At 33.9% G+C, this 24,964-nt stretch overlaps 1 protein-coding gene across 2 annotated transcripts in view; it reads left to right on the top strand.

Moving 5' to 3' along the window:
* Brinp3 (BMP/retinoic acid inducible neural specific 3) overlaps positions 1–24,964 on the top strand; it is a 347,625-nt gene that overhangs the window by 155,813 nt on the left and 166,848 nt on the right. The window contains exon 2 of one of the 2 annotated variants that reach the window (XM_050162919.1): positions 23,513–23,703. The exons of the other annotated variant lie outside the window; for it this stretch is intronic. Within the exon in view, the coding sequence (XP_050018876.1) occupies positions 23,513–23,703 (191 nt within the window). The remainder of the gene's footprint in view (positions 1–23,512; positions 23,704–24,964) is intronic. 2 annotated transcript variants of the gene reach the window in all.

Raw genomic sequence — 24,964 nt, 5'->3', positions numbered from 1 at the left:
TAAACATTTTGCAATAAAAGGAAATAAAAATGACATTAATATCAATACTTAGCATGAAGAAAAAATGAGAGAGAAGTAAAAAAATGAGGTTTTAGGCAAAAGGGAAAATTACCCAATAATGAGAGCAAAAAATAATATTCTTAGACACAAACAAAAAACATCAGAAAATAATGATGTGTCTTGGAGTACCTCTCAGGCTACTTTTATGATTAAATATGTGGAGCCCTAGAATATTACAAACAAAGTGAGATAAAATCTAAAAACAAAACAGCAGCTGATATCAAGTGTATTCATGGATAAACCTGTACTTAAAATGATTCTTGTTATCAGAAATCATAAATTCATAGGTTCAGTATGTTGAATAAAAGCTATCATGAAATGCACATAGACTTAAACTGTCATCAGATTTCTATATGGGAAAGCAAACAATAAAAAAGTTGTTTTTATTAATAGGTAGCAAGAAATCATCTTTAATCCACAGGAGAAAAGTAACTGAATGGATTGGATTTCTACTTAGAGTCCATGCATGCTGGGAGGACGTATCACTACTGTTTGTGAGTGCTGAGAGAAGCAGACTGAAAATACTAAATAAAATATATACATGGTAATCAATTGGGAATGAACTAGAGGAAAGGAATTTTACAGATAAAGGAAAAAGAAGTTATAGAAGGAAATCAGAAATGAAGGGAAAATGAGAAAGGAAAATGATTCAATATCATAAAGAAAAATGACTGGAAAGGTGCAATTATAAGTAAATATAAAACCTTTTCTATAATTCTACTGAATAGCCTATGTTATTCTTAGCTAATTAGATGAAAATCAATAGCATTTTAGTACCCAGATGAATTCAAAAAAGTTTTAAATACTTTTCAATACAAAAGGATAACAAAATTAAATATATGTAGATAAAGGATTTACCAGAACTGACCAAAATTACTTCAATTAATTTTAGTAGCATATTCACATAATATATAGTACATAGAACCATGAGAAAAAGTAAACAAAAGTATACAGTTAGTGTTATTAATAACACATCAATATGGAGTCTAAAATTTTCCATGCAATGTACTACAAAATAGAAGAACGGAAAATGAAAGAGACAACTTCAGAACTCAGCACGTAAAGATCACATGATGCTCTGCCAGAGGATCAGAGTTCTATTCCCCTAACCCACCCAGAGCAACTCACAATCACTTGAAATTCAGATCCAATGATGACATCCAAACGGATGTTTCATGTACATACATAAATAAACATATCTTTCTTCATAGCACATTTCTACATAATAACCACATACAAGTAAATACATGGGTGCTATAACTACCAAAGTCACATAAGAAACTACGTTAGTTTGAATAGTATCAATACCAAGGTCATATTGCAATTGAACTGCAAAAAAACACAGTTCAATTTTAGAAACGTGTGTGGAAACAGAAGATGGGCAAAGATACGGCATTTGAACAGTAAATAAAATAAAGGTGATGGTTAAGAAAGAGAGGTCAAGTGGAATAGATGAATAACTAGTGCAAAATGATAAAATGTAATGTTTTTTCAAATAAACAAATGGATTTTAAGATATGTGAAGCAAAAAATAGGAAGAAATGAATTTTAAATTCACAATTCCTGGAAGTTATTTCAACATTTTTCCTTTTAACCCTTACAAAAATAAATATATTATTTTTGGAAAATGTTTAAAGGATTCAGCACCTAAGAAACCGGATTACCTAGCAGATATTTTAAAGCAATCCAAACACTAGTAGACAATATTCATGTATGTTCAATGACCATTGTTCAGACATCAATTTTAAAACATATCCTCTTTCCTTAGACAAATAGCTATTCACAAGAGAATTATAAGCACAGAATTTGTTCTCAAACAATAAACTACGATTCATGGAGTTAATAGAATATTCATTAAAATTTCAAGTTCTAAGAAACAAACAGACAAACACATCATTTTTTCCAGGAAACTCTGTGGTATAGAGCAGACTCAAAATAATTAATAAATACATGTTTACTGAGTATGCATTGAATTATTTATGGTTGAAACTTGTGGATTAAAGAATGTTAACAGGGAACTTTAAAAATCAAAGCAATTACATTTAGAAAATAAGAAATATGTCAAATAAGTAGCATGAATTCATTCCTCAAGAATCTTAAAAGTGGAGGGCACTGTTGCAAACACCTTTGATCCCACCACTCAATAGGCAGAGGCAGATGCAGCTCTGGGATTTCAAGGCCAGCCTGGCCAACTCAACAAGTTTCAGGACAGTCAAGATTATGCAGAGAAATTCTTTACACACACACACACACACACACACACACACACACACACAAATTGTTAAGAGTAAATTAAACTCAGACCAGCAAAGAAAAAAATAGAGCTGAAATGTATAATTTTAGATCAACAAGAAATAAAAGAAAAGAAATTGGGGAAGACAAGATTTTAACTACAAAAATAGCCTATTTAGCCATAAATTCATCATGGGGTTACCTGATGAGTTAAAAGCACACATGATTCAATCCTTTCATTATATCTCTACTATAGAACATCGAAAATCTTCGGGACCAAGCTATCAACACAGGTAACATGAAGTAGTAATGCAGGAATATTAGGGTGTTTGAATTGATTCTCAAATTTCCCAATATCATACCTTTAACTATAATTGTAGACATATTTTTGTTTTAACATTAAGTTTCACAATGCTCTTTTAATCAGAAGTGTTTCTTACTGTTTTTAATTACTTTGTTCAAAGATAATTGTGTGTTTCTTTTCCCTGCAGTACATTAATTTTAGTTGGACCTTGCTTTTGTTTTAGGTGTCATTTACATAGCTGCTCTGTTGGAGTAGTTTTATTATGATTAATCTTTTCAGACATTTCAATTACATGTATATACATATGTATGTTATATATTATAATATTTTATATATATATATGTGTGTGTGTGTGTTATCTAATGTGAGCTCTCTATCTCTTCTAACCACCTAAAGCTTAAGTATAAATTTCAAGTTGATATATTTTAAATGATCAGAAAATAGTACATTCTAAACATTTGTATTAATTTGTTTATTTTACATCCCAACTGCAGTTTCCTGTTTCTCCTCTCCTCCCAGTCCCTCACTCCACCTCTCCTTTAAGTCCCTCCCATCCACTTCTCCATTTATATTCATAAAAGGGCAGGCTCTCAATGGATATCAACAAAATAGGGTATTTCAACTTGCAGTAAGACTAAGTACTTGACCATTTATTGAGTCTGGGAAAGGCCTCAATATAAGTAGAAGCAATATAGCATGAGTCATAGAGTCCCAAAAGCCTACAGAAAAAAAAAAAAAAGCAGAGATAGCCCCTGCTCCCACTGTTAAGAGTCACATGTGAAGACCACATTACAATAGAGTTACATATATGTGGGATGCAAGCTCTCAGAGTGTTGATTATTTTTTTGTGAATTCTTATGAACCCAGGTTAGTCGATTCTCTGATTTTTCTTGTGTTGTCCTTGACCCCTCCTGGCTCCCACAATCCCTGAGCTCATTTTTTTTTTAATTTTTATTGAGCTCTCCTTTTTCTCTGCTCCCCTCCCTGCCTCTCTCCTCCCCTCTTCAACCCTCCCCAAAAGTCCCCATGGTCCCAGTTTACTCAGGATATCTTGTCTTTTTCTACTTCCCAGTAGATTAGATCTATGTAAGACTCTCTTAGTGTCCTCATTGTTGTCTAAGTTCTCTGGGATTGTGATTTGTAGGCTGGCTGTTTTTATTTTATGTTTAAAAACCACCAATGAGTGAGTACATGTGATAATTGTCTTTCTGTGTCTGTGTTACCTCACTCAAAATATTTTTTCTAGCTCCTGCAAAATTCAAGAAATACCCTGAGCTCCTTCTAATATTTGTCTGGGAGTCTCTGTATCTGTTTCCAGGAAATGCTGGATGAAACCTCTGATGACGATTGGACTACGCACCAATCTATGAGTATAGCAGAATATCTTTAGGCATTAAATGCTCCCCTTTTTTAAATCTCCAATCATATTTGATTCTATCCTAGGTTTCAGGGCCATCCAGATTTCAGGTCCTGGCACTCCAGGCAGTATCAGGGTAAGAATCACATTTTCGACATGGGTCTCAGGCAGGATCAGCCATTGATTGACCACTCACACAACTTCTGTGCCAACCCTACCCCAGCACGTCCCATAGACAGACTGTAAGTTCACAGTTATGTGACTTTGATATTATCCCAATCCCTCCACAGGTAGTTTTTCCTGGTCACAGGAGATGATCAGTTCAGGCAACATAGCCCCAATTGATCGAAGTCTTAGCTGTAGTCATGCTTGTAGACTCCTAGAGCTTCTCTTGTACCAGCATCTATTTTTTTTGTTGTTGTTGTTAAAAGGTTTTCCAGTACGTGCAGTAGGATCAAATCAAAAACCCATTACCCCAGGCAGTTTGGATGCTCACCTTACTAGACCTGGATGGAGGTGGGTGGTCCTTGGACTTCCCACAGGGCAGGGAACCCTGATTGCTCTTTGGGCTGACAAGGGAGTGAGGGGGACTTTATTGGGGGAGGGGGAGGGAAATGGGAGGTGGTGGCGGGGAAGAGATCTTTAGAGGTTGGGGGGAACTTGGGAAACGGGATGATTGGGATAATGGAAGGTTGGATAGGGGAGCAGGGAAGCACATATCTTAAATAAATAAAAAATAAAAAAAAGGTTTTCCAATTCAAAGATAAAAGGATATTTCCTTAGAAAATCATGCTGTTCTGAATTATGATGGATATTTCTTTTATGCTCATAGAGCTTGCTACTGTGACGCTCAGACTTGCCTGGGAATTTTACGTAGGCCTCTATCATCTCTGGACTCCTTCTCAAGTGTTTGTGTACCTTCAGCTCAGTGGTTATTTGATGAAAATAATTTTTCCACCACCTTACTGTTTCATTCATGAGTTCACTCAACAGCGTTGCCTGTTTTCATCTAAGGATCCGTGCTGATTCTATCATCTGCTTGTCATTCTTCTGGGCCTTTATTCTCTGTGGTCTTGGCCAAGTGCTTGAACTGCAGCTGATTGGCTATAACAGTCATCAACAATAATCCTGTTTATCTACTTCATTCCTAGGATTCTTGTCCCAACAACTGTGAACCAATCTTAAATGATGTCCTCTTTTCTCAATGTGATATTTATATTTTCTTGGTGGCTATTTTTGTCAGAGCAATAAAATAGTAATTTGTTTTCAATAATTACTTTTCATTCAGATCATCTTTGAATTTTCCACAGTCTTTTGCACTTGATAGCATTGTATGCCTATATTATTGTTTCTACCTGCCTTATTTTCTTTTAATCTTTTCATACTTGTCCCCCTATGGACATTTAATTAAGTGTCCCACTTAAGGACATTTGTGCTGTTCTCATACATCTGAGATTCAAACTCATGACTGGTGTATACCTTTGAATAGCTATTTATAGGCAAAAGTTGACTGTTTACAAAAGGAATACATAGACTCATTAATTCACATAGAGACAAAATTATGTCTTCAGTTCCTGTGTACATTATTTGTCAGTTTACTACTTGCCACTTAAATGCTATTTTTCTTCTTGCCACCAAATGTTAAACAGTCTGTGGGTGTCTGTGCGAAAGTATTCTTAAACTTTTATCAGGAAACTAATCAAAGATATTTATCTCTTTTTACCAATATAGGAAGTTAATCTATGTAATTTATGTATTTTTTTTCTTCTTGTCATAAGTCTGACAGTTATATGTGACATTAAAAATCCTCTTATAACTAAAAGAGCATGGTTGTCTCCCATATAATACATTAGCTTTAAGGCTCCAATTACCCAGCAATGCATTCCACTGCACTATTAAGTAAAGGTAAATTCAATCTATATTCAGATTGAGAAAGAGAGAGACAGGCAGACAGAGACAGCGGGAGAGACAGAGACAGACATAGAGGAAGAGACAGACATAGAGGAAGAGACAGAGGTAGAGAGGCAAGGAGCTAGAAGAAAAAAAGAGACAGTGATAAAGAGAAAAAGCGAAGAAGACAGATAGATAGAAAAATGAGAGAAGAGAATAGGAAAGAGGAAATGGAGCATGCATTTGGGCGTCAGTGAGACTATTAGTTGAAATAATAAAACTGAGTAATTAAAGCTTTACAATTTTAGCCAAACAGTTATTCAATACTTTTCTCCTAGTCCCTGGAACACCCAGAGGCAGTAACTGGGAAACAAGTATTTCCACTGCCCTTTACATCTAAGTTTTAGCTATTTCAAGTACTAATAATTCAGAATCTAATTTCTCCTCTTACAAGTAAGTTTATTTTTGCTGTGAAAAGATTGTTGATTTAGAAGCTCTATCATGAGTGAAGACCCCGTGCTATGCTTATGAATTTTAAGAAAAGCATGGACATAAATGGAAGAACTCATCAGTGAACATATGGAACTTATTTTATAATTGAGGCAAAAGATATGACTCAATTAATCATTTACTATATAATAAGCACATAACCTAATTAACAGAATATATCCCCAGAAGGAAAAACACATGGCAATGTGAGCATACATAGGAATAAATCAGATTAATTGCAGTCAAGGAGTGTCAGTTACGAAACACAGACCGTACACCAATCCATTGATTTTAAAATTTGTGTAATGTGGATGATGTTTTCTATATTTACTTAGTGTGAGATTTAAATTTGGAGCGTAAGAAAAGTATGCGTTAATGTATAATTTACATTTTGTAATCTGCAGATAACAGTAATGCTAAGAGATATGTGACATACAATTTTTTAATGAAATGCAAAGTACAAAAATCCTAACAACTCAAGGGTAATTCAGAATGAAAGGTTGCAATTTAAAGAACTGATAATCTGTACAATTAATGCATCACATTTTACTTCATATTTATCTTGTCAAATGTGTAATATCCAATTTCCCTATGCCACGGAGATATGAAATACAGAAAATTAAGGCCAAGTTGAAACAAATCATTCAAATCATAAAACCTATCAATTACAAAAATTAAATATTATTCATCTCAATTATATAGGAACAGAATGTCCTGTAGAATTATTATTATTAATGTGATTTAATAATTACTATTTAAGGTATGTGCTTAAAACATCTTGAACTCAAAAATCATATATTAAAACTATATTTGGCAAATGTGAATAAAATTAAATTAATTCAATGCTTTCTAAAATTGACAATTGTAATCAAGTTCTCTTCAATATTGTGAATTTTTGAAATTTAGACGAGAAATTTTGTAATTTTGTTTGTTTTTATTTCCGCAATTTTTTCCTTTCAAACATTGCATTCTGACCACGTTTTTATTGTCCCTCAATTCTTCCCTACCCCAACTTCTACACTCTCCAAGATCCACTTCTAGGTTTCCCTGAACCACATGTAGCAATTAGACTAGGCACATATATCAACACCTGACTGGCAATCTAGTATGAGAAAAAGTGTACCAACTGTGCCAAGCATAGGCAAAAGAGTAAAAGATAGGCTCAGCTCGCACTTTTGGGAGTCTCACAAGAACACCGCACTACATAACCATAAAGTATATTCAGACGACCTAGCTCTGACCCATAGAGGGTCCACGTGGTCGATTTAGTTTCTTGAGCCAATATATTTCCAGATTAGTTGATTCTGTAGACCATGTCCCCCTTTGTGCTCTTGACACTTTGGGTTCCTACAAGATTTCCTTCCACTCTTCATCAAGATTGCTTTAGCTCCACCTAATGTTTGGTTATGGGTGCCTGCATCTGCTCCCATCAATTGATGAATGACACCCCTCTGATGACAGCTGGGAGCCTGGGCTAGGCGCTGATCTATGTGTTTAGCAGAATATCATTTGGAATCAGTTCATCACTTTCTTCCCCCAGTACTGTTTGGGTCTTTTCTGGGTCTCTGGGCTTTCCTCAAATTCTTTTTTTTTTTTTTTTTTAGCGTTATTAGAGCCTCAATTATTTATTATTTATTTATTTATTAAAGATTTCTGTCTCTTCCCCTCCATCGCCTCCCATTTCCCTCCCCCTCCCCCAATCAAGTTCCCTGCCCTGTGGGAAGTCCAAGGACCACCCACCTCCATCCAGGTCTAGTAAGGTGAGCATCCAAACTGCCTAGGCTCTCACAAAGCCAATACGTGCAGTAGGATCAAAAACCCACTGCCATTGTTCTTGAGTTCTCAGTAGTTCTCCTTGCCTGCTGTGTTCAGCAAGACCGGTTTTATCCCGGGCTTTTTTCAGACCCAGGCCAGCTGGCCTTGGTGAGTTCCCGATAGTACATCCCCATTGTCTCAGTGTGTGGGTGCACCCCTCGCGGTCCTGAGTTCCTTGCTCCTGCTCTCTCTCCTTCTGCTCCTGATTTGGACCTTGAGATTTCAGTCTGGTGCTCCATTGTGGGTCTCTGTCTCTGTCTCCTTTCATCGCCTGATGAAGGTTAATATTCAGGAGGATGCCTATATGTTTTTCTTTGGGTTCTCCTTATTTAGCTTCTCTAAGATCACGAATTATAAGCTCAATGCCCTTTATTTATGGCTAGAAACCAAATATGAGTGAATACATCCCATGTTCCTCTTTTTGGGTCTGGCTTACCTCACTTAGGATAGTGTTTTCTATTTCCATCCATTTGCCTGCAAACTTCAAGAAGTCCTTGTTTTTTACTGCTGAGTAGTACTAGTCAGAAGCCAGCTATTTTATATTTTGCCTATGCTTTCTTTCTCTCTTTTGCCCTCTAGTGGTCCTCTCTTTAATTCATCTCTAGCTCTTTCATCCTCCTCTCATGTCTAGTTTCAGTCTTCTGCCCATGTTCGATCTACTACTTTCTCTCCCTGCTCTGGACCCTTCCAGATACCCTGCCTGTTCTCTCTCGTATCTACATGAAAAAAAATAAGAAAAAAGTCTTCTCTTTCACTATAGCAAGAAGCAGTAATACTGCCAGTTTATATAATTTCAGGTTTTAATTGTGTGTGATAATTGTATATTCTACTGTGTCACAGAGAAAATTTACACGCAAATACATACTACACTTTCAGAGTAGGCTCCCTTACCTCCAACTATGTCCTTCATTTAATCTTTGTTCGTCTAAATCACTTTGTTTCTACAACAATATGTTTATATATGGTTTGATAAATGTTAATAAAATCTAGAAACATCAAGTAAAAATGAACATATGATCTTAGTTTTTTTGCAGACTAGCTAATTCTTTAAAAAAATCTCGTTATATCAATTTTCTGTAAAAGAGCATAATCTCATTTTTTATTGCCATAAAAAGTCACACTCGCGCACACAAACACATACACTTACACATACACACACGAATATATCCTACTTTTTTATTCATTTGTTAATATAGGTGCTCTTGTGTGAAAGCTTAAGTTGGTTTTGCTATTTAGCTATAGTAACTCTGATACAGCTTTGTGATATGGAGTTATTTGGGTAAATGGCCAAAAACTATACGGCTGGACCCATCTAGACCTATTTGCTGTTTCTTAAGAAACTCCCTAGGGGTTTGCACAGCAACTGATTAGTTTTTAAGTCCAGCAGCTGTGTATAGTTCTCATTATTGTCCTAGTTTCATTACTGAATGTATTTCAAAATTGAGAACTGGGGCATATTTAATGTTTCAATTTGTATTTTTGATAGCTAATGAGATTAGATTTTTTATATTCTTTATATAGTCTTCTGTCTGATGTATGGCTAGAAAGCATTCTTTCCCATGGCTGTAGATTTTCTTATGTTATTTTTTGACTTTACTGTGCAGATGCTCTTTGAAATTTCATGGGAAGAGTCTGCAGAGATGGCTTAGTGTGTATATGCGTCCATCTTTCTCTTCCAGAGAACTATTTTGATTCTAGAACCCACATGGGTAATTTACAACAGCCTGTAATTTAAGCATCTAGGAATTTGATGCTTTCTTCTAGTCTGTGAGGGCACCCATGCATATGTGATTTATACTCACATAAAGAAAAATAAATTATTAAAGAAAACCCACTCAATTTGCACATACACATTGCAAAATAGTAGATATATTTAATATGAATAGTTCAAGTACCAAAGTCTTACTTCTATTTAGATCTGTGAAAAAAAATCACATTATGAATATATGTATGAAAACAAAGATTGAAAATAGATATATATTTTGAACACCAATTAAAGCAAGGATGGTTGTTAAAAACAGAAGGTGAGTTAAATTCATTCTAAAGTAACTTACTTGGTAGTTTCCTAAAATAATAACAAAAACTTTATATGTACCATGATAACAGTCTTCAATGTGTTTACAGAAACAGATGGATTTCAAGATAAGATGAATAAACACAGTTAAACAGAATAAAAATTTGTGCTTTAAATTTATAATTACAAACTGATAATTTAATACTCTGCCTTTTATCATTTACTAAAACAATTAAGTCATATTCTGGCTATACTATAGAAAAAGTCAATACAAATTAGTAGGATATAGCTGACAATTGTCCAATAACCCAAAAATAATGCTGAAATCCCATTTAAGCAAGTACACACATAAAAATTAGAAAATAAATATTTAGAAGTTTTCATATGTACAGGTATTTAGCCTGCTATATATCTGTACACCCTCTTCATGCAATACCCAAATAGACCAGCAACGGTTGACATAGCACGTGAAATTAACTATACAGATGATTATGAGCAGCGTTGTTCAAACATTGGTCCTTTTGAAGAACAATCAATGTTTCTAACTGATAACTCATCTTTCTAGCACAACAAATGACTCATTAAAAAAATAAAACAAAAAAACATAAGGATCCTGTTGTTAATTTTTGACATTTTATCCTTAGAAACTGGAGTCTTGTTCAAAAAGCCCCTTCTTACTGTATTTTGAATTCTCTAATCTATTTTTTGTTTTAATAGTTTCATATTTACATGTTAAGTTCTTCCAAAGATTGATTTGGGGTTACTTCATTCTTCTGCTGAAGGATATGCCATTTTCTTCAGAATCATTTTTTGAAGTGATTGCCACTTTCCAATTATAACTTTTACACCTTTGTCAAAAACTGGAGGACAGTAGCCTTGTGGGCCTTTATAGAAATCTTGGTTTCCGTTGCATAGTCTTTCTTTTGGATGTTGATCCAGTACCACATTGCCGCATTGTGCTTTTGCTTTGTTTTGCTGCCACAATAGCTCTACAGACTAACTCACATTCAAGTATGCCAATACTTCAGCATTGACTGTTGTTCGGGATTACTTGGTATCTTTTGTGTTTTCATGGGAGTTTTCAATCTCCAAAATTTTTTTTCTGTGAAAGATAATATTGTAATTTCAATGGGATTACACTGAATCTATAATTTTTACTAAGTTGGTCATTTTCAAAATATTAATTCTAACACATGGGAAATCTCTCTGTTACTATTGTCTTCGCCTTCTGTAATTACTTTTAACTTTTTCATTATATTCATCTTTTCCTTCTTTGGTAAGAGGTTTATTTCAAGGTATTTAATGTAATTATTTTTTAAAGTAATAAAGGTTTGATTTGGGCTCACAATTTTCAAGATTTCTGCCTAAGGTTTCAACCCAAGTTTTAGAGCCTTGTGTTCAAACCAGGATGACAGTCAAGTGTATTATAACTGTTGTTTTGATCTACTATCAGTTACATCTTTCCAAGTCTCCCCTATAATTCATCCTAAAATATTAAAAAAAATATTCCCTACCTCACTGCATGGTTAATGATATACAAAAACTTAAGTACTATTTAATTCAGGTATGGAGTGTCCCCAATGCTCACGCTAAAAGTTTGTTTCCCAGCAGTGGTGCTGTTGTGTTAAAACCCTGATGAAGTAAAGCCTGGTGGACTGAAAATGAGCTCATTGAATGTATAGTCTTAAAGAAGGAATCTCAATCCCATTGGGTTTTTACAAACAGTCTTTCAAAGTTTAAGCTTTTTCTTTATAAAACTATTATATCTTGTGTAGAATGAAAAATAAAAGAAAAAAACCCTAGTAGTCAGATATTGGGGTAAACCCAAAAAAACAGAAAAGCAGAGTAGCCAAGCCACTAGAGATGTTTTGCCTTTACCAAGGCTGGATGAATTGATATTAAGCAAACTAAACAGTTTTAGTTTCTCTCTCCTCTCAGTTCTGGGATTAAAGGTGTTTGACTCCCTAGTACTGGGATTAAAAGTGTAAGTTACCATCATCTGAATTGATTTCTGCATTGATCTTGTATAGCCCATGGTGGCCTTGAATTTACAGAGATTCATCTGCTTCTGTCTCCAAATCCTGGAATTAAAGGTGTGTGCCACTACTGCCTGACCTTTAGTGGTTTATCTTTGTCCTTCTGATATTTAGGCAAACTTTATTTATTAAAAAATAAAGTATCACTATAATCTGCTAAATTTTAATTTTCTAAAAATAATTCTTTCTGTATACATTTTTTTTCATATTTGATCTATATTTTCATTGTCTGTAGCGAGAGCAGCGCACTAGGTCCTGCCACCCTGCTAGCTTTACACCCAAAATAATTACACAAAGTGTATTCTTTTAAATACTGCTTGGCCCATTAGCTCTCTAATTGGCTAATTCTCAAGTCTTGATTAACCCATTTCTAATACTCTGTGTAGCACCATGAGGTGGCTTACTGGGAAGGATCTTAACCTGAGTCCATCTTGGAGAGGAGAGCAATAGCATCTGCCCACACTATGCTTTCTTTCTCCCAGCATTCTGTTCTGTCTATTCCACCTATCTAAATCCTGCCCTATCAAAAGCCAAGGCAGTTTCTTTATTAACCAATGAGAATAACACATAGACAGATGTATTAATGACTCTTAACAGATGGGTTAAAATGACCCTCCTCCAACAATTGTCACTGTATTGAAAGTACTCTAAGGAGAATTTTTGATTTTTCCTTTTGTAACCTTATGTTACATTAAATGTTTTAGGACATTATGATTTCCTATATGCTTAGATATTTAATTGACTAATAACCCTGACATTATCTTTAGTTAGTTTGAGCTTGAGATGAGTTTGAAGATAAAAATATCATTGGTAAGTACCTAAGCAAGTATTCTATAAATGCTTCTAGAAGTTATTGAAACATGTTCTCTGGTTAGTTTAATTTTCTTACTAGCATTAAACTTTTATTTAGACTGAGACCAATAAGAGAGATACTTGAATATTACTTATATACTTGGTTATTTTAAAAATATTTTCTTTTTCTTTCTTTCCAACAATAAGTATACATACCATTATAGGTTATTAATCTATAACTGCAACGTGTATAGTATATTGATACCAAATGGCTTAAGAGGTAAAATATATTTTCCTCTACTAATTTTAAAGCTATAACTTGAAATTACACAAAGTCAATATTGTTATACACATTACATCAGTGACATTGAAAACATCTTAATGTCTATAGTTTTGAAGTTTGATTTAAATTGGTGATGATGGGATATTAAAACTCTCTTTTGCTGAGTCTTCAAGCCATTCCTTTTCCAAATTTTACTGTCTCCTAAAATTTAAAATTATTAAATACAAAATTTTTCATTTATGAATAAAAATTACTTCTAGCATTAAAAATGTTAAAAAATGCTATATTTGTTTATGGAATTTTCATAATCAATATATATATAATGAAATCTATGCAATCACATTATTATGACATGGGAATAATTATGGTAAGTTCAGTTATTATTTAAAATAGACATTATATTTTAATTTTGAAATTAAAATAATAGGCAATTTCACATCATGCATCCTTCATGCATCCTTCAGTACCTCTACATCTACTACTCACCCTTGTGGTGTACCACCCAAAGAAAAACTATCAAAGAAATAAAAACAATAAGATAAAGAAGAAAAAATACTAATAAACTGAAAAATAAAAGTACAAATAAGAATATCAATTTCAATGTAAGATCAAGGAAACAAAAACACAAACAAAAATAAGTAAAACAAAAGAGAAAAAACAAAAACCATAAGCAAAACAAATATTTGTTCCTCGTTCTTTGTATCTCCATTACCTCTTCATTTATATTAGTGGCATTCGGAGCTGCTGTGTATCATGTTGAATACTCTTTTGTCCAAACTGCTTTTCCCCATAAATGTTCATTATGTAATGTGCTGTTGGTCAGATTCAAGACCTCTGACCTCTGGCACATCATCAACTCTGGACCAACATGGAAACTCCCCAGATACCCTGCTGTTGCCCCAAGTCATGTAGACCATGTGGTCATGACTTTACAGAATGAGACCCTTCATGTACTTCTGCAGGTTATATATGGGGTGGATGTTTGGTTGTGCAAGTTCAATGGCCTGGATGTATATCTGAGTGCTGAGTTGATCAGTATGGCCAACTCTTCAACTCTCTTGGTGAGGGGTGGGTACAGCTTTCCTACATGTGGGGTTAAAAGTCTCCCATTTAGGACAGCTTTCAGCTTTTCCATGCTGGAGTCATTGGGGTCCATTATCCCAGGGCTGGAAGGGGACAGGGACAGCTAAGGGAGGCCTTGTACTTCAACTCATGGTTCAACACGTGGTTTACATGGGGCCTTATAGTAACATGGTAAATGGACATTAATGCAGACCTCAGCTTTGGCAGGACTACATACCTAGACATGGCTATCAAAATTTGAAATTTAAGAAGGGAAAAAAATTGCAAGTGTGTATGTGTGTGTTCATGTGTGTGTGTACTTTGCATGAAACCTCATAACACATGATTTAAAATGAATAATTAGCATCAGTGTTGCCATGTATGTACTGAAGTACCAAACTGCATATACATTGCTACTCGTCTGATATAAAGTATATGGTGCTAACATGACATTGAATGTGATTATTAAATGTGTTGCCATTTTCCTTAAAATTTGAATGACTTCCTGTCAAATCATAGAAAATATTTCAAAATAATTACAAAACTAGATTGTTATCAGTCATTACATAGTCCCATAGATTTAGCAAATTAAAAAAAAAAACAGAATGAGCACAATTAAATATAAACAAAGAGATTTTAAAAATGTTCTCCACAGCTCCTAATTATTTTTGTGATTCAATAATATAACTAAATGCCTGCTGCTGCAATCAGTGCTTATTGTTTTTCTGTGATCAACAAATGTTTGCTGTAATCATGTTACTTGCCTTAGCTTTGAATTTGACAGGTTATTCAAAATTAAGTAGTTATTTTTTCCTACTTCTGAGCCTGGTATAGGTAACATTTTATAAAAAATAATAAAAGAGATAGTGATTCTCTTCTAGCATAAAAATTTCATAGATTCTTTCTGTTTAATCCAAAGCTGTGTTCAAAAGAACCTTCAAAACCTCAAGTTTGTACTTAATGTCCTCTGCTTGGGGTCATGCTAATGACAGATAATCCATCTTCTCTGCCACCTAACCAGAGATTTAATTCCATTAAATGTCTGGCTTCATAGTATTGTACAATATAGATAGAGAATATTTTCATTATCCACTTACATATTGATAGATATTTAAGTTATTTTCCTTTCCTAACTATCATGCCTAGTGAAGCAACTGATATGGTTGAGCAAGTATCTATGGAATGGGATGTTTAAGTACAAACCAAAGAGTAGCATAGAGGAATAGATTTGTTTTTAGCTTTTTGAGGAACTACAACACTGAGTTTTTCAGTGACTACATCAGTTTGCAATCCCACTAACAGTGAGTGAAGTTTCCATTTTCCTCATGCCCCCTTCAGAATTTGTTTTAGTTTGTTTTGTTGAAATTTGACATTTCAGTTATTATATAATGAAACCTCCAGGTGTTTGATTTGCGGTTTCCTCATTCCCAGAGAAAATGAATACTTTTAGAGATATATTTTAGGCATTTTTTTTTTTTAATTTGAGAACTCTCTGTTCAGGTCCATTGTCCTTTTTTGAATGACACTTTTTATTTTTTATTTTAAATCTTTGTTCATAGTTTTGATTATTCAAGTAACTAGAGATATTTATATTTTTACCAGTCAGATAAAAAATATTTGTAATGCCAGAAAATAGCATAGTGAGCATGGTAAAAGCAAGCCAAATATATTTATAATAGTTACACATAATAAAACTGTGGGAAATATCAATCATTGCAGACATTTGTTAAGATTAGTATGGTTTTACAGCTGCAGTTACAAGATTATTGCTACTAAGAGTTGTCAGATCACTTTACAATACTCATTAAATTTATTATTACATTAACACTTAAGTAATATATTTTATTTTAAAATTTTATTTGTAAATTTAATGAATATTTGTAAAATAAAATCATAAGACAACACATGTAGTTAAATGAAAGCTGATGCAATTAATATCATTGAATAATTAGGGAAAAAACTTTATTCATAAAAAATTAGCAGTTAAATATAAACCTGGTTTTAGCAACTGAATTATTTTGTTTTGTCAAAATTCTAGATAGCTTTTCCTGTGATATTGTGTTAAAATTTTTCAGTATAATTAATGACTGATTATCTGCATTTGATAAATCACAAGGAACTGGAGCTGATATTAATCATAATGACCACATTTATTATTTGATACAGACTTTAAGTATAAGTATGAATGATAATGACAATGTAAAAATTATTTGACTATAATTTCAAATGCATTTAATGATATAGTTCTTGTTCTCCCACCCTTGTGTAAGATGAGGAGGAACAAAGAACATAATTGATATTGTGGGTAAATAAATGTATGTGGAGGCAAGTTGTAGATTCCAAAAAATCAGAATTTTTAGCAAACAATCATATGATACAAATAAAGAGATTTCATAGAACTTAAAAGAGATATTTCAAGTTGATGATCTATTTGAACTGGTGATGGTTCATTTTTATAATCTATAGAAATATTTGTGTTTATAAAGGGGCCAAAATATGTTAAGTTCTTATCATTGTAACTACTTCATTTAAAGACTTCAAATAACTATACTGGAAATTTATGTATGGTCTGTGTAGGCTCCAAGTAAGAATGAAGGACTAAATGAGGTATCAGAAAGTTCTTTATCATAGTAATGCAACATCTGGACAGAATTCTCAGATGTTAGGTAAAATATTCACACTATGGTAATCATACTTAATATCATATATTTTCACAAGTTTTCAATTGAACACTACCTTACTTTGATTTTAAGAAATTTTGTAAAGTGTTGAGTCTCCTACTATCTGGATCATCTATTCATGAAATGGAAATTAAAAAATTTCTCCTATGATTCCATTACTTATAAAAATATTAATTTCTAATTTGTTTCTTAAAGTTTTCCTAGTGTCAAAATCCATCTTTCATGATGTTGAAAATATTTATAGAAAGTCAACAGTCTAAGCAATAAATCTATAATCTTGATGACTTTACATGACTATGTTTCTTTTTTATTCATACATATTATTTGTTTCTACAGTCTGCAAAGAAAGATACTTTTGAGGACATATAGAGGAGTAATCTTTTTCCATTAAGGTATCAGAACAATAAGGCAGATCAATGTAACATGTTTACTGGTCATTGGTCAAGGAAAGCTGAACCTGCTTTAGGGAAGAGCAGAAGATGCCAACTGATCCTGTGCCCAGGAAAGGGACAATGTCTGTACATGCAAATATGATAGTACTTAGTCTCCAGAAAAAAAAAAAATTCTTGCCTAGACTGCTTTTTATCACCTCTTCCAAGGATTGTGAAAGAGTAAGAGAATCTTAATTAATGTTCTGGCAATTAAGAAAATAATTCCTTGTAAATTACTTGAATACTTAGTTGACCTTTGTTTAGTGGTATCTACAGTCTGCTTTTTTTTTGGTAGGTGGCATTGGAAAAATAATAATGATCAAAAGTAAATAAGTGTTTTGTCAAAAATAAATGGTGAAAAGTGAATTGAGACAGTAAGATTTTTGGATGTGGTAAACAGAAAATCAAAACCATTGAGGGCTGAAGCACACTCCATAGAAGTATCCACAGTGTTAAGCTCTTCATATCAGTATGGAAGGTGTTGAAATAAAGAGCGGCGGGGCTGCGTCCCCAACACCCCGGCCGCTTGGCTAGCTCATGCCCGAAATAACAACACACAAACTGTATTCATTTAAAGAACTGCTTGGCCCATGAACTCTAGCCCTTACAGGCTAATTCTCGCACCTGGTCTAGCCCATTTCTAATGATGTGTGTAAGCACCCCAAGGTGCGCTTACCGGAAAGATTCTAGCCTAAGTCCATCGTGGGTTGCAGCTGCCTGGGAGAGCTGAGCATGGCGTCTCTGCTCCAGCAGAGCTGTCGGGTCTCTCCGGGAGCAGAGCAGAGTCTGACCTCACTTCCTCTTCCGCCCAGAATTCTATTCTGTTTACTCCTCCCATCTATGTTCCAAGCTGAGGCCAAGCAGTTGGTTTATTATAACTTAACCAATGAAATCAACAGATTGATATATGACACTCCCACATCACTTCCCCTTTTTCTGTTTAAAAAAAAAAAAAAAAAAAAGAAGGCTTTAACTTAACATCCAAAGCTCTAGAAATGACAGAGACATCTCGCTGCCTGGACAGTCACCCAAAGTTCCTCTGTACCGTTGGGGCATCCATCTTCGGCCTACAGGCCCATAGTTTCCAGCAGACATTTCCACAATGCAGGAAATTTCAAAGGCAGTCACTATCTGCTTGTCCTGAAGAATGTCTTGCAGACTCTTTCATGAAGCAGGAACCCCGAAAGATCATCTCACCTTTAGGCAAGTTCAGCAGTCCTCTCTCTGCGGGTTCTCTGTGTCCAGTTTATGCAATAGTCCAGGCAAGAGCAGTTTCTTGCCAAATGGCTATCAAACTCCATAAGGATCCTCTTCGATGCCCATCTTCCTCTTGAAGTAGATTGGTGATGCCAGGAGCAGAGTGTCTCATTGTCATGAGAAGTCCTAAGTTATTAAAACATTTAAAATGCCATATTCTATAATCTTTGAAAAATATGAAGAATGCCTATCTAAAATATATGTATGCACATCTAGAAAATCTTAACTAACATGACTACAAACTTAACTATTATTAATGATTATTCATTAACAACTTATATTTCCTAATTATACATTACATTTTAAAATGAACTACACAACACAATACCTTAATCAAGATCAAAAATGCATATAACAAAATTGACCTTAAAATCCATACCAATGCAAATTATTCATATCTATATCATATCCCCCTTTAAATGTAAAAGAACATTTGTAAACAATATTTGGGAACATGGGCGTAGTTTTTTCTCTCCAAACTGCTTCCTGCTGAATGGGGGCGCTGTTAATTAGGTCTTTTGTGGTATAACCTGTGTGCTAGTTTCATCTCAGTTGGAAGTTGAGCGAAGCAATTTTTTGAAGGTATTCACAGCAACCGTTCAGGAGGGCGTGGTCCATCATACCATATCGGAATAGAAGAAATGAACAGGGTCTCATCCTCTGTGAAAACAAAATAAGAAACTCCTTTTGAAAGCATCACGTCCTTAGATCCAAATATCAAAGCCAAGGCATTAAAATCTCTACGTTGGATTAGTTCAGCAGCATTTATAAACAAATATCTTTTAGCATCTGTTGCTCCTTCCTCAGCATTCAAACAATTCAAAGAGAGCATAATAGCATACAGTATCAAGATTCTCTGGGTATTTTCCATCTTTGTGAGCTTTATTTTAACCTCTATTAAGTTTATTTTTACTTTCATTTTATATTCTCTGTTTCTCTGTCCTGGAATAACTCTGTAGACCAGGCTGTCCTTGAACTCTCAGAGATCTGCCTGTCTCTGCCTCCCAGGCATTGGGATTAAAGGTGTTTGCTACCACACCTTGAACTCACAGAGATCTGTTTGTCTCTGCCTTCTAGGCACTGGGATTAAAGGCGTGTACTACCACACACAACTTCTCTTTTTCTTATTTTTACTTTTAAGAACTTTTAGCTTGCATATATTTTTAACACACTGTAAATTATTTAAAGTTTTTTTTTCTTTGAATCTCTTTTTACTGTATCTCTCTCTCTTTTTCTGAACACATGAGCCTTTAATTTACTGAGCAATATGAGTAGGATTAAAGCCGTGGCTTTGCCAGCTAGATCCAATCCATTCCTTAGCTTTCCGGCCTCATGGCGGAGGTACCGGTTGTAGCCAGGTTTACTGCCACAACTCTATGGCATTTCAAGGTCCCTGCCAGCAAGCGAGCTTCAGCAGCCTATGCTTGCAAACCACACGAACCGCCTGCGTAAAAGAGTCAGAGTTTGCTGTGGCAGAACAGCCCAGAAAGCCGGCATTTTTAAACGGCACAGCTTTTTTCCTGCTACAGCTGAAAATCGAAAAGCATGCATTCCATTCAGCTTTTCGTCAACACCATTTAAGTATTTTGTGGCAGGACCTCTTAATGAGCTGCAGGGTTTTGCAGCTGAAGCTGAGTCAGGAAGCCTCTCTTAGATGAGAGCGCTTGCTTGCCTCTAGCAAGCAGAGTAGACCCGAAAAATTGTTGCTACCAAGAAAACATGCTTCACTCCAATCTTTCCCAAGCTTTCTCAGGCTTTATAAAAATCTAAGAGGATTCATAACACACCAAATAAGTTAGGTGAGAAAAAATCATATCAAACAATAGTCATGAAATAAGTTAAGACATAAGAATAACTATGTGCTTGTATTTTATACAGAAAGAGATATTTTACAGCATTTTAACTTCATCTCTCTCCTTCAGGTTATATCTCAGTACAATTCCCAAATCCCTAGGACTAGAGATTTACTTTGCTTCAGTTAAATATACTGTTTTAGATGGTAATCAAAACAGAAGCATCTTTCATGGTTATGAGCTAGCATGTGATATTTTCATGCATGGATACATCTAAATAACATATTTAAATTATGATAGACTTTTTAACCTTCTCAAATATTGATCATCCCACAATGAAGAAAACATAAGAATTCTTTCTTAAGCGTCTTGAATCATATTTTACGTTATCATCAAGCAATGGAATTGCATTAAGTGATTGTCATCTCCCTCAGTAGTACCTATTGCTTAGCCTTTCCTCTAACTTCCTTCTGCTCCCCACTGGCATTGCTGGAATTCCTTTCTTCATTTATAAGCAACCCAAGTTTTAAATTCCTCTCATGAATCAGACCACATGATTCTTTTGTTTTTCCCATGCCTGTGCTATTTTACCTGTTTTTATTATCTTCAGTTCCAGTTGTCACAAATTACAGGATTTAATTTATTATTGCTGAATACAAGGCTACAAGTATTTAGCTAGTAAGCAACTGTTATTTAAATATGTATTTCAACAAGTGAGTAAAATTATATATTTATATATTATTGTTTAACAAGTTCCCAGAACTATATTACTTAATCTTGTTTATATTATCAATAATACATTACATATTTTATTTAAAATTATCTCATTTAAAAATATTTGAATTTATATTTCAACACACTATTCTATGTGTATGTAATATGAAAACAATAAAACAAATTGTTGTAGAAAATGACATTATAGAACAAAATTATTGACAACTCAACCTTAGGTAAAAAGCGAGATGGGTTTATGTCTGTGTGTATGTGTGTGTGAAGTATTATACTCAGTTGTTAAAGGCCGTGTGTTTAATGATGGAATCTACATTTAATGGTTTTAAAAAGAATATACCAAACTATCTAGGGAGCAGTTTTCTTCCAATGTGGTTCCGTAAAGAGCAGCGTTAACATTTCTGTTTATTATTCAGCAATAAAGAAGGACAGAATTATGCCGTGTGTGAAATGAATCACGCTAAAGAAAATATAGGCAGAATTAAAATTTAAAGGAAAACAGAGGTGTGAAAATAGAAGGGAGTGTTTGGAAAGAGAAAGACAGGAGTCAAAAGAGGGTAAATGAGGATAAATATGATTAATTTTTTCCCAAATACATTGCATAATGAAACTCTTCAGTGCATATAATTAACACATAATACTCATTTATTTTATTTTAAAACATATAATGTCATTTCCACCTAACATACCGTGAAACACTAACTCTGGTGTAAAATTTCCAAGGGTCTCTAAAATCTGCTGACATTAAGAGCACTTGCTGAGGAGAATGTTTCAACCTTGTAAATGATCTAATAAGAAAGGTAGTTAGAGTTACTCAGGGAAAAAGGAGTAAGCTAAGTTTTACTCAATAAAATGTTTTCTCTAGATTCCTTAGTGAATCGGACATTATGATTAGTTTTCCAAAATTAGATGCTTTTAAACTCCCCAAACATGCAACATTTGCAAGATATATGCAGTTGGAAATGTTACGTTATGACCTCTTAGTCCCAGAAATACCTAATTTTCCCCCATTAACTGTGTATAACCTTGCCCTACTTCTCTCCATCCAGCAACTCTTACTCCTTTGAGTATTTCCTTACATACTGCCTTTCCAGAGTTGCTCTCCCTGGCAATTAATTAAAAGATAGGACAATCCCTTCTTACTGTTGGTTGTTAGTAAAGGTGGGCTGTGTAATACTCAGAACATATTATTAGAACATTGTTTAATGCAATCCTTCCCTTTGTTTACTTATTTTATGATCTCCATTTGAAAATGGGCATCATGGTAACATGGTTCTCCATCATAAATATATCTTTAATTATGTAAATTTGTCTGGCACACTGAAAGCATCTTTGCAAGAAATTCATGAAAAAATTTGCAAAACAATTGTTTAAAATAATCTGAATAATCTTATGTCAGGTTATCTAGTTCACCAAAAATTTTCCTAAGTTTACTGTTAATGTAACTCAAGTAAAATGCATTAGTTTATTTAATGTACACAATCTAATGCCCTTACCTGGCTTTTCTGTCATTTGACAAATTCATCTATAAAGTTATTCATCTTGAAAAAATTAATTTTGGTAAAATTTAAGATTTTGAATACATTGCATATGATAAATTTTATAAAGATGAAATTAAAATGATCAGAAATACAGTTGTTCATTTGAGGGCTTAAAGAAAAATATCTTTTCTGCATCTGAAATCTCCCCAAAATTTGAAAGGTCATATTTAAAAATGAATGGACACAATGACTTTGGAATGGTGATGTCAATTTTGTTTTTTATTGAAGTACTCATCATAAATTACTTTTATTTTTTTAGATTATCTGTTTTTGTTTGATTGCATCAGTGTTTTATATGTCCATGTAGAATCTGAAGTTACAGGAAGCTGTTTGCTGTCATAAGGGTGCTGGGAGCTTAACCTGTGTCCTCTGGAAGAGCAGTCAGTGCCCTTAACCATTTAACAATCTGTCCAACCCAGAATAGATTATGTTAAATTTTATTATTCTTGTTTCTTTTTTAGTAACTACATACAGTTTCTTCAAAAGGACATAATGTCTGTGTATATGTATGTCCTTGAGAAAACACCTCAGTAGAAGTCATTTGAGTATCTTATTGTCACTGTGAATTGGTTTCAATTCCAGTTAAATGAGTTATAGATGGGGTCTCTTCTACTCGCAGCGCACGACACCTTACTACAAATTACAGTCATTACAATGTAGAGACGTCAATTAAACTCCCAATTGAAGTTTTCAAATGGAAACACTCAGATTGTGCAGTTGTGAATAAACATAAATTTGCTTTTCAGGGAATTTGGCCGTTGGAAGGTAAATAATCTTGCGGTTGAGAGAAGAAATTTTCTTGGCTCTCCTTTGCCTCTTGCCCCTGAATTCTTCCGCAACATAAGGCTTTTGGGACGGCGACCTACTCTTCAGCAAATCACAGAAAACCTTATCAAGAAATATGGGACTCATTTCTTGCTATCTGCTACTTTGGGAGGTAGGAGCTTTTGAAATATCTGTGCTTCTGTTTGTCTGTGTATAAACCTGTATATTCACTCTAGGAAGACCCTCAATCCACATCATCCCTGTGACTCTTTTTGTTACCGAAAATGTTGATGAACTTATCACCTAAACTCTTCTATAATATTCACACTCATGAGTATGATATGAGTATTACTTAGTGTCTTCCTAAAAGCTTCCTAGAGTGCCAATATACATGAAATGTATGCCTGGTTGTACAAAGTGATATGGCAAATTATATTTAAAAATAAACAGCTTCAGTTCAGGTAAGAATCATCACTTCTGGTAACAGAGAGAAGAAATAATTTCTAGGAGTAAGTGGTACATTTCTATTTTTTTTTAAATTCTGCTCTTCCAATAGTCTGTATTTGACTCATGATGATGGGAAGGAGAAAATATAACAGCTGATTGATAATATTGTTAAAAATGTTAGCGAGGTTAAGAAACCTATGATTATGTCCAGTTAAATATGGGTTTCATATTGTTATTAGTAATCAGAAGCTTGAATAATCGTGAAAGATGTTCAATGAGGTAATAACTAAGAAAGAAAATACGATGTCATAAAATATTTTCAATCTTCCAATTCTCTACATGTAATTATACATGTGTCTACCATAAGCTCTGCAGATTCCAAAGAAAGTACAAACTAGTAATGAATATTACTGATTCTATATGAGACTGGTTATAACATTTGGACTTGGTAGCTGAAAAGAAATATAAAAATTAAAATTTATATGGCAGTAAAAAATCATTCCAAATATCTAAAGCCATTTTGACATTCTGAAAAAAATATGACATTGAAAAGTGTGTGATACAACATTCCGATCCCAAATGAGGTTTAAAACGACAGGAATTCATCATGAAGACATTTTCTCTTATAATTTATTGTGTGTGCTTAATTTATGTGAATGTCCCGTTCAAGCATTCCTTTAAGGCCATTGCATTGGAATTACTAACCCATCTTTCTGACCATGGAATAACCCTTGAATTTAAAGATCAAGGCAAATTCTATCCTAATGATGTTTAATCTAAATGTTACCTATAGATTCATTCAAGACTTTATATTTGGTAGAGTTAATAATTGGGTTGAATTAAGTGAAATTATTCAGTAGGTTAAGCATATACACTGTCTTCAATTAGAGAGTAAACAATGACTAATTCCAGGCAGTCTTAAAATTGCTGTTGTTTTTGGTCTTTGTCCATTTGCTTCATATTTTTGGCTGTATATAAAACAGAAT

This window comes from Alexandromys fortis, unplaced genomic scaffold (assembly GCF_014885135.2).
Source record: "Alexandromys fortis isolate MF-2015 unplaced genomic scaffold, M_Fortis_MF-2015_v1.1 scaffold_126, whole genome shotgun sequence".
Classification (NCBI taxonomy): Eukaryota; Metazoa; Chordata; class Mammalia; order Rodentia; family Cricetidae; genus Alexandromys; species Alexandromys fortis.
Note: the sequence above shows the minus strand (reverse complement) of the source record. Positions and strands in the feature narration are given on the sequence as shown.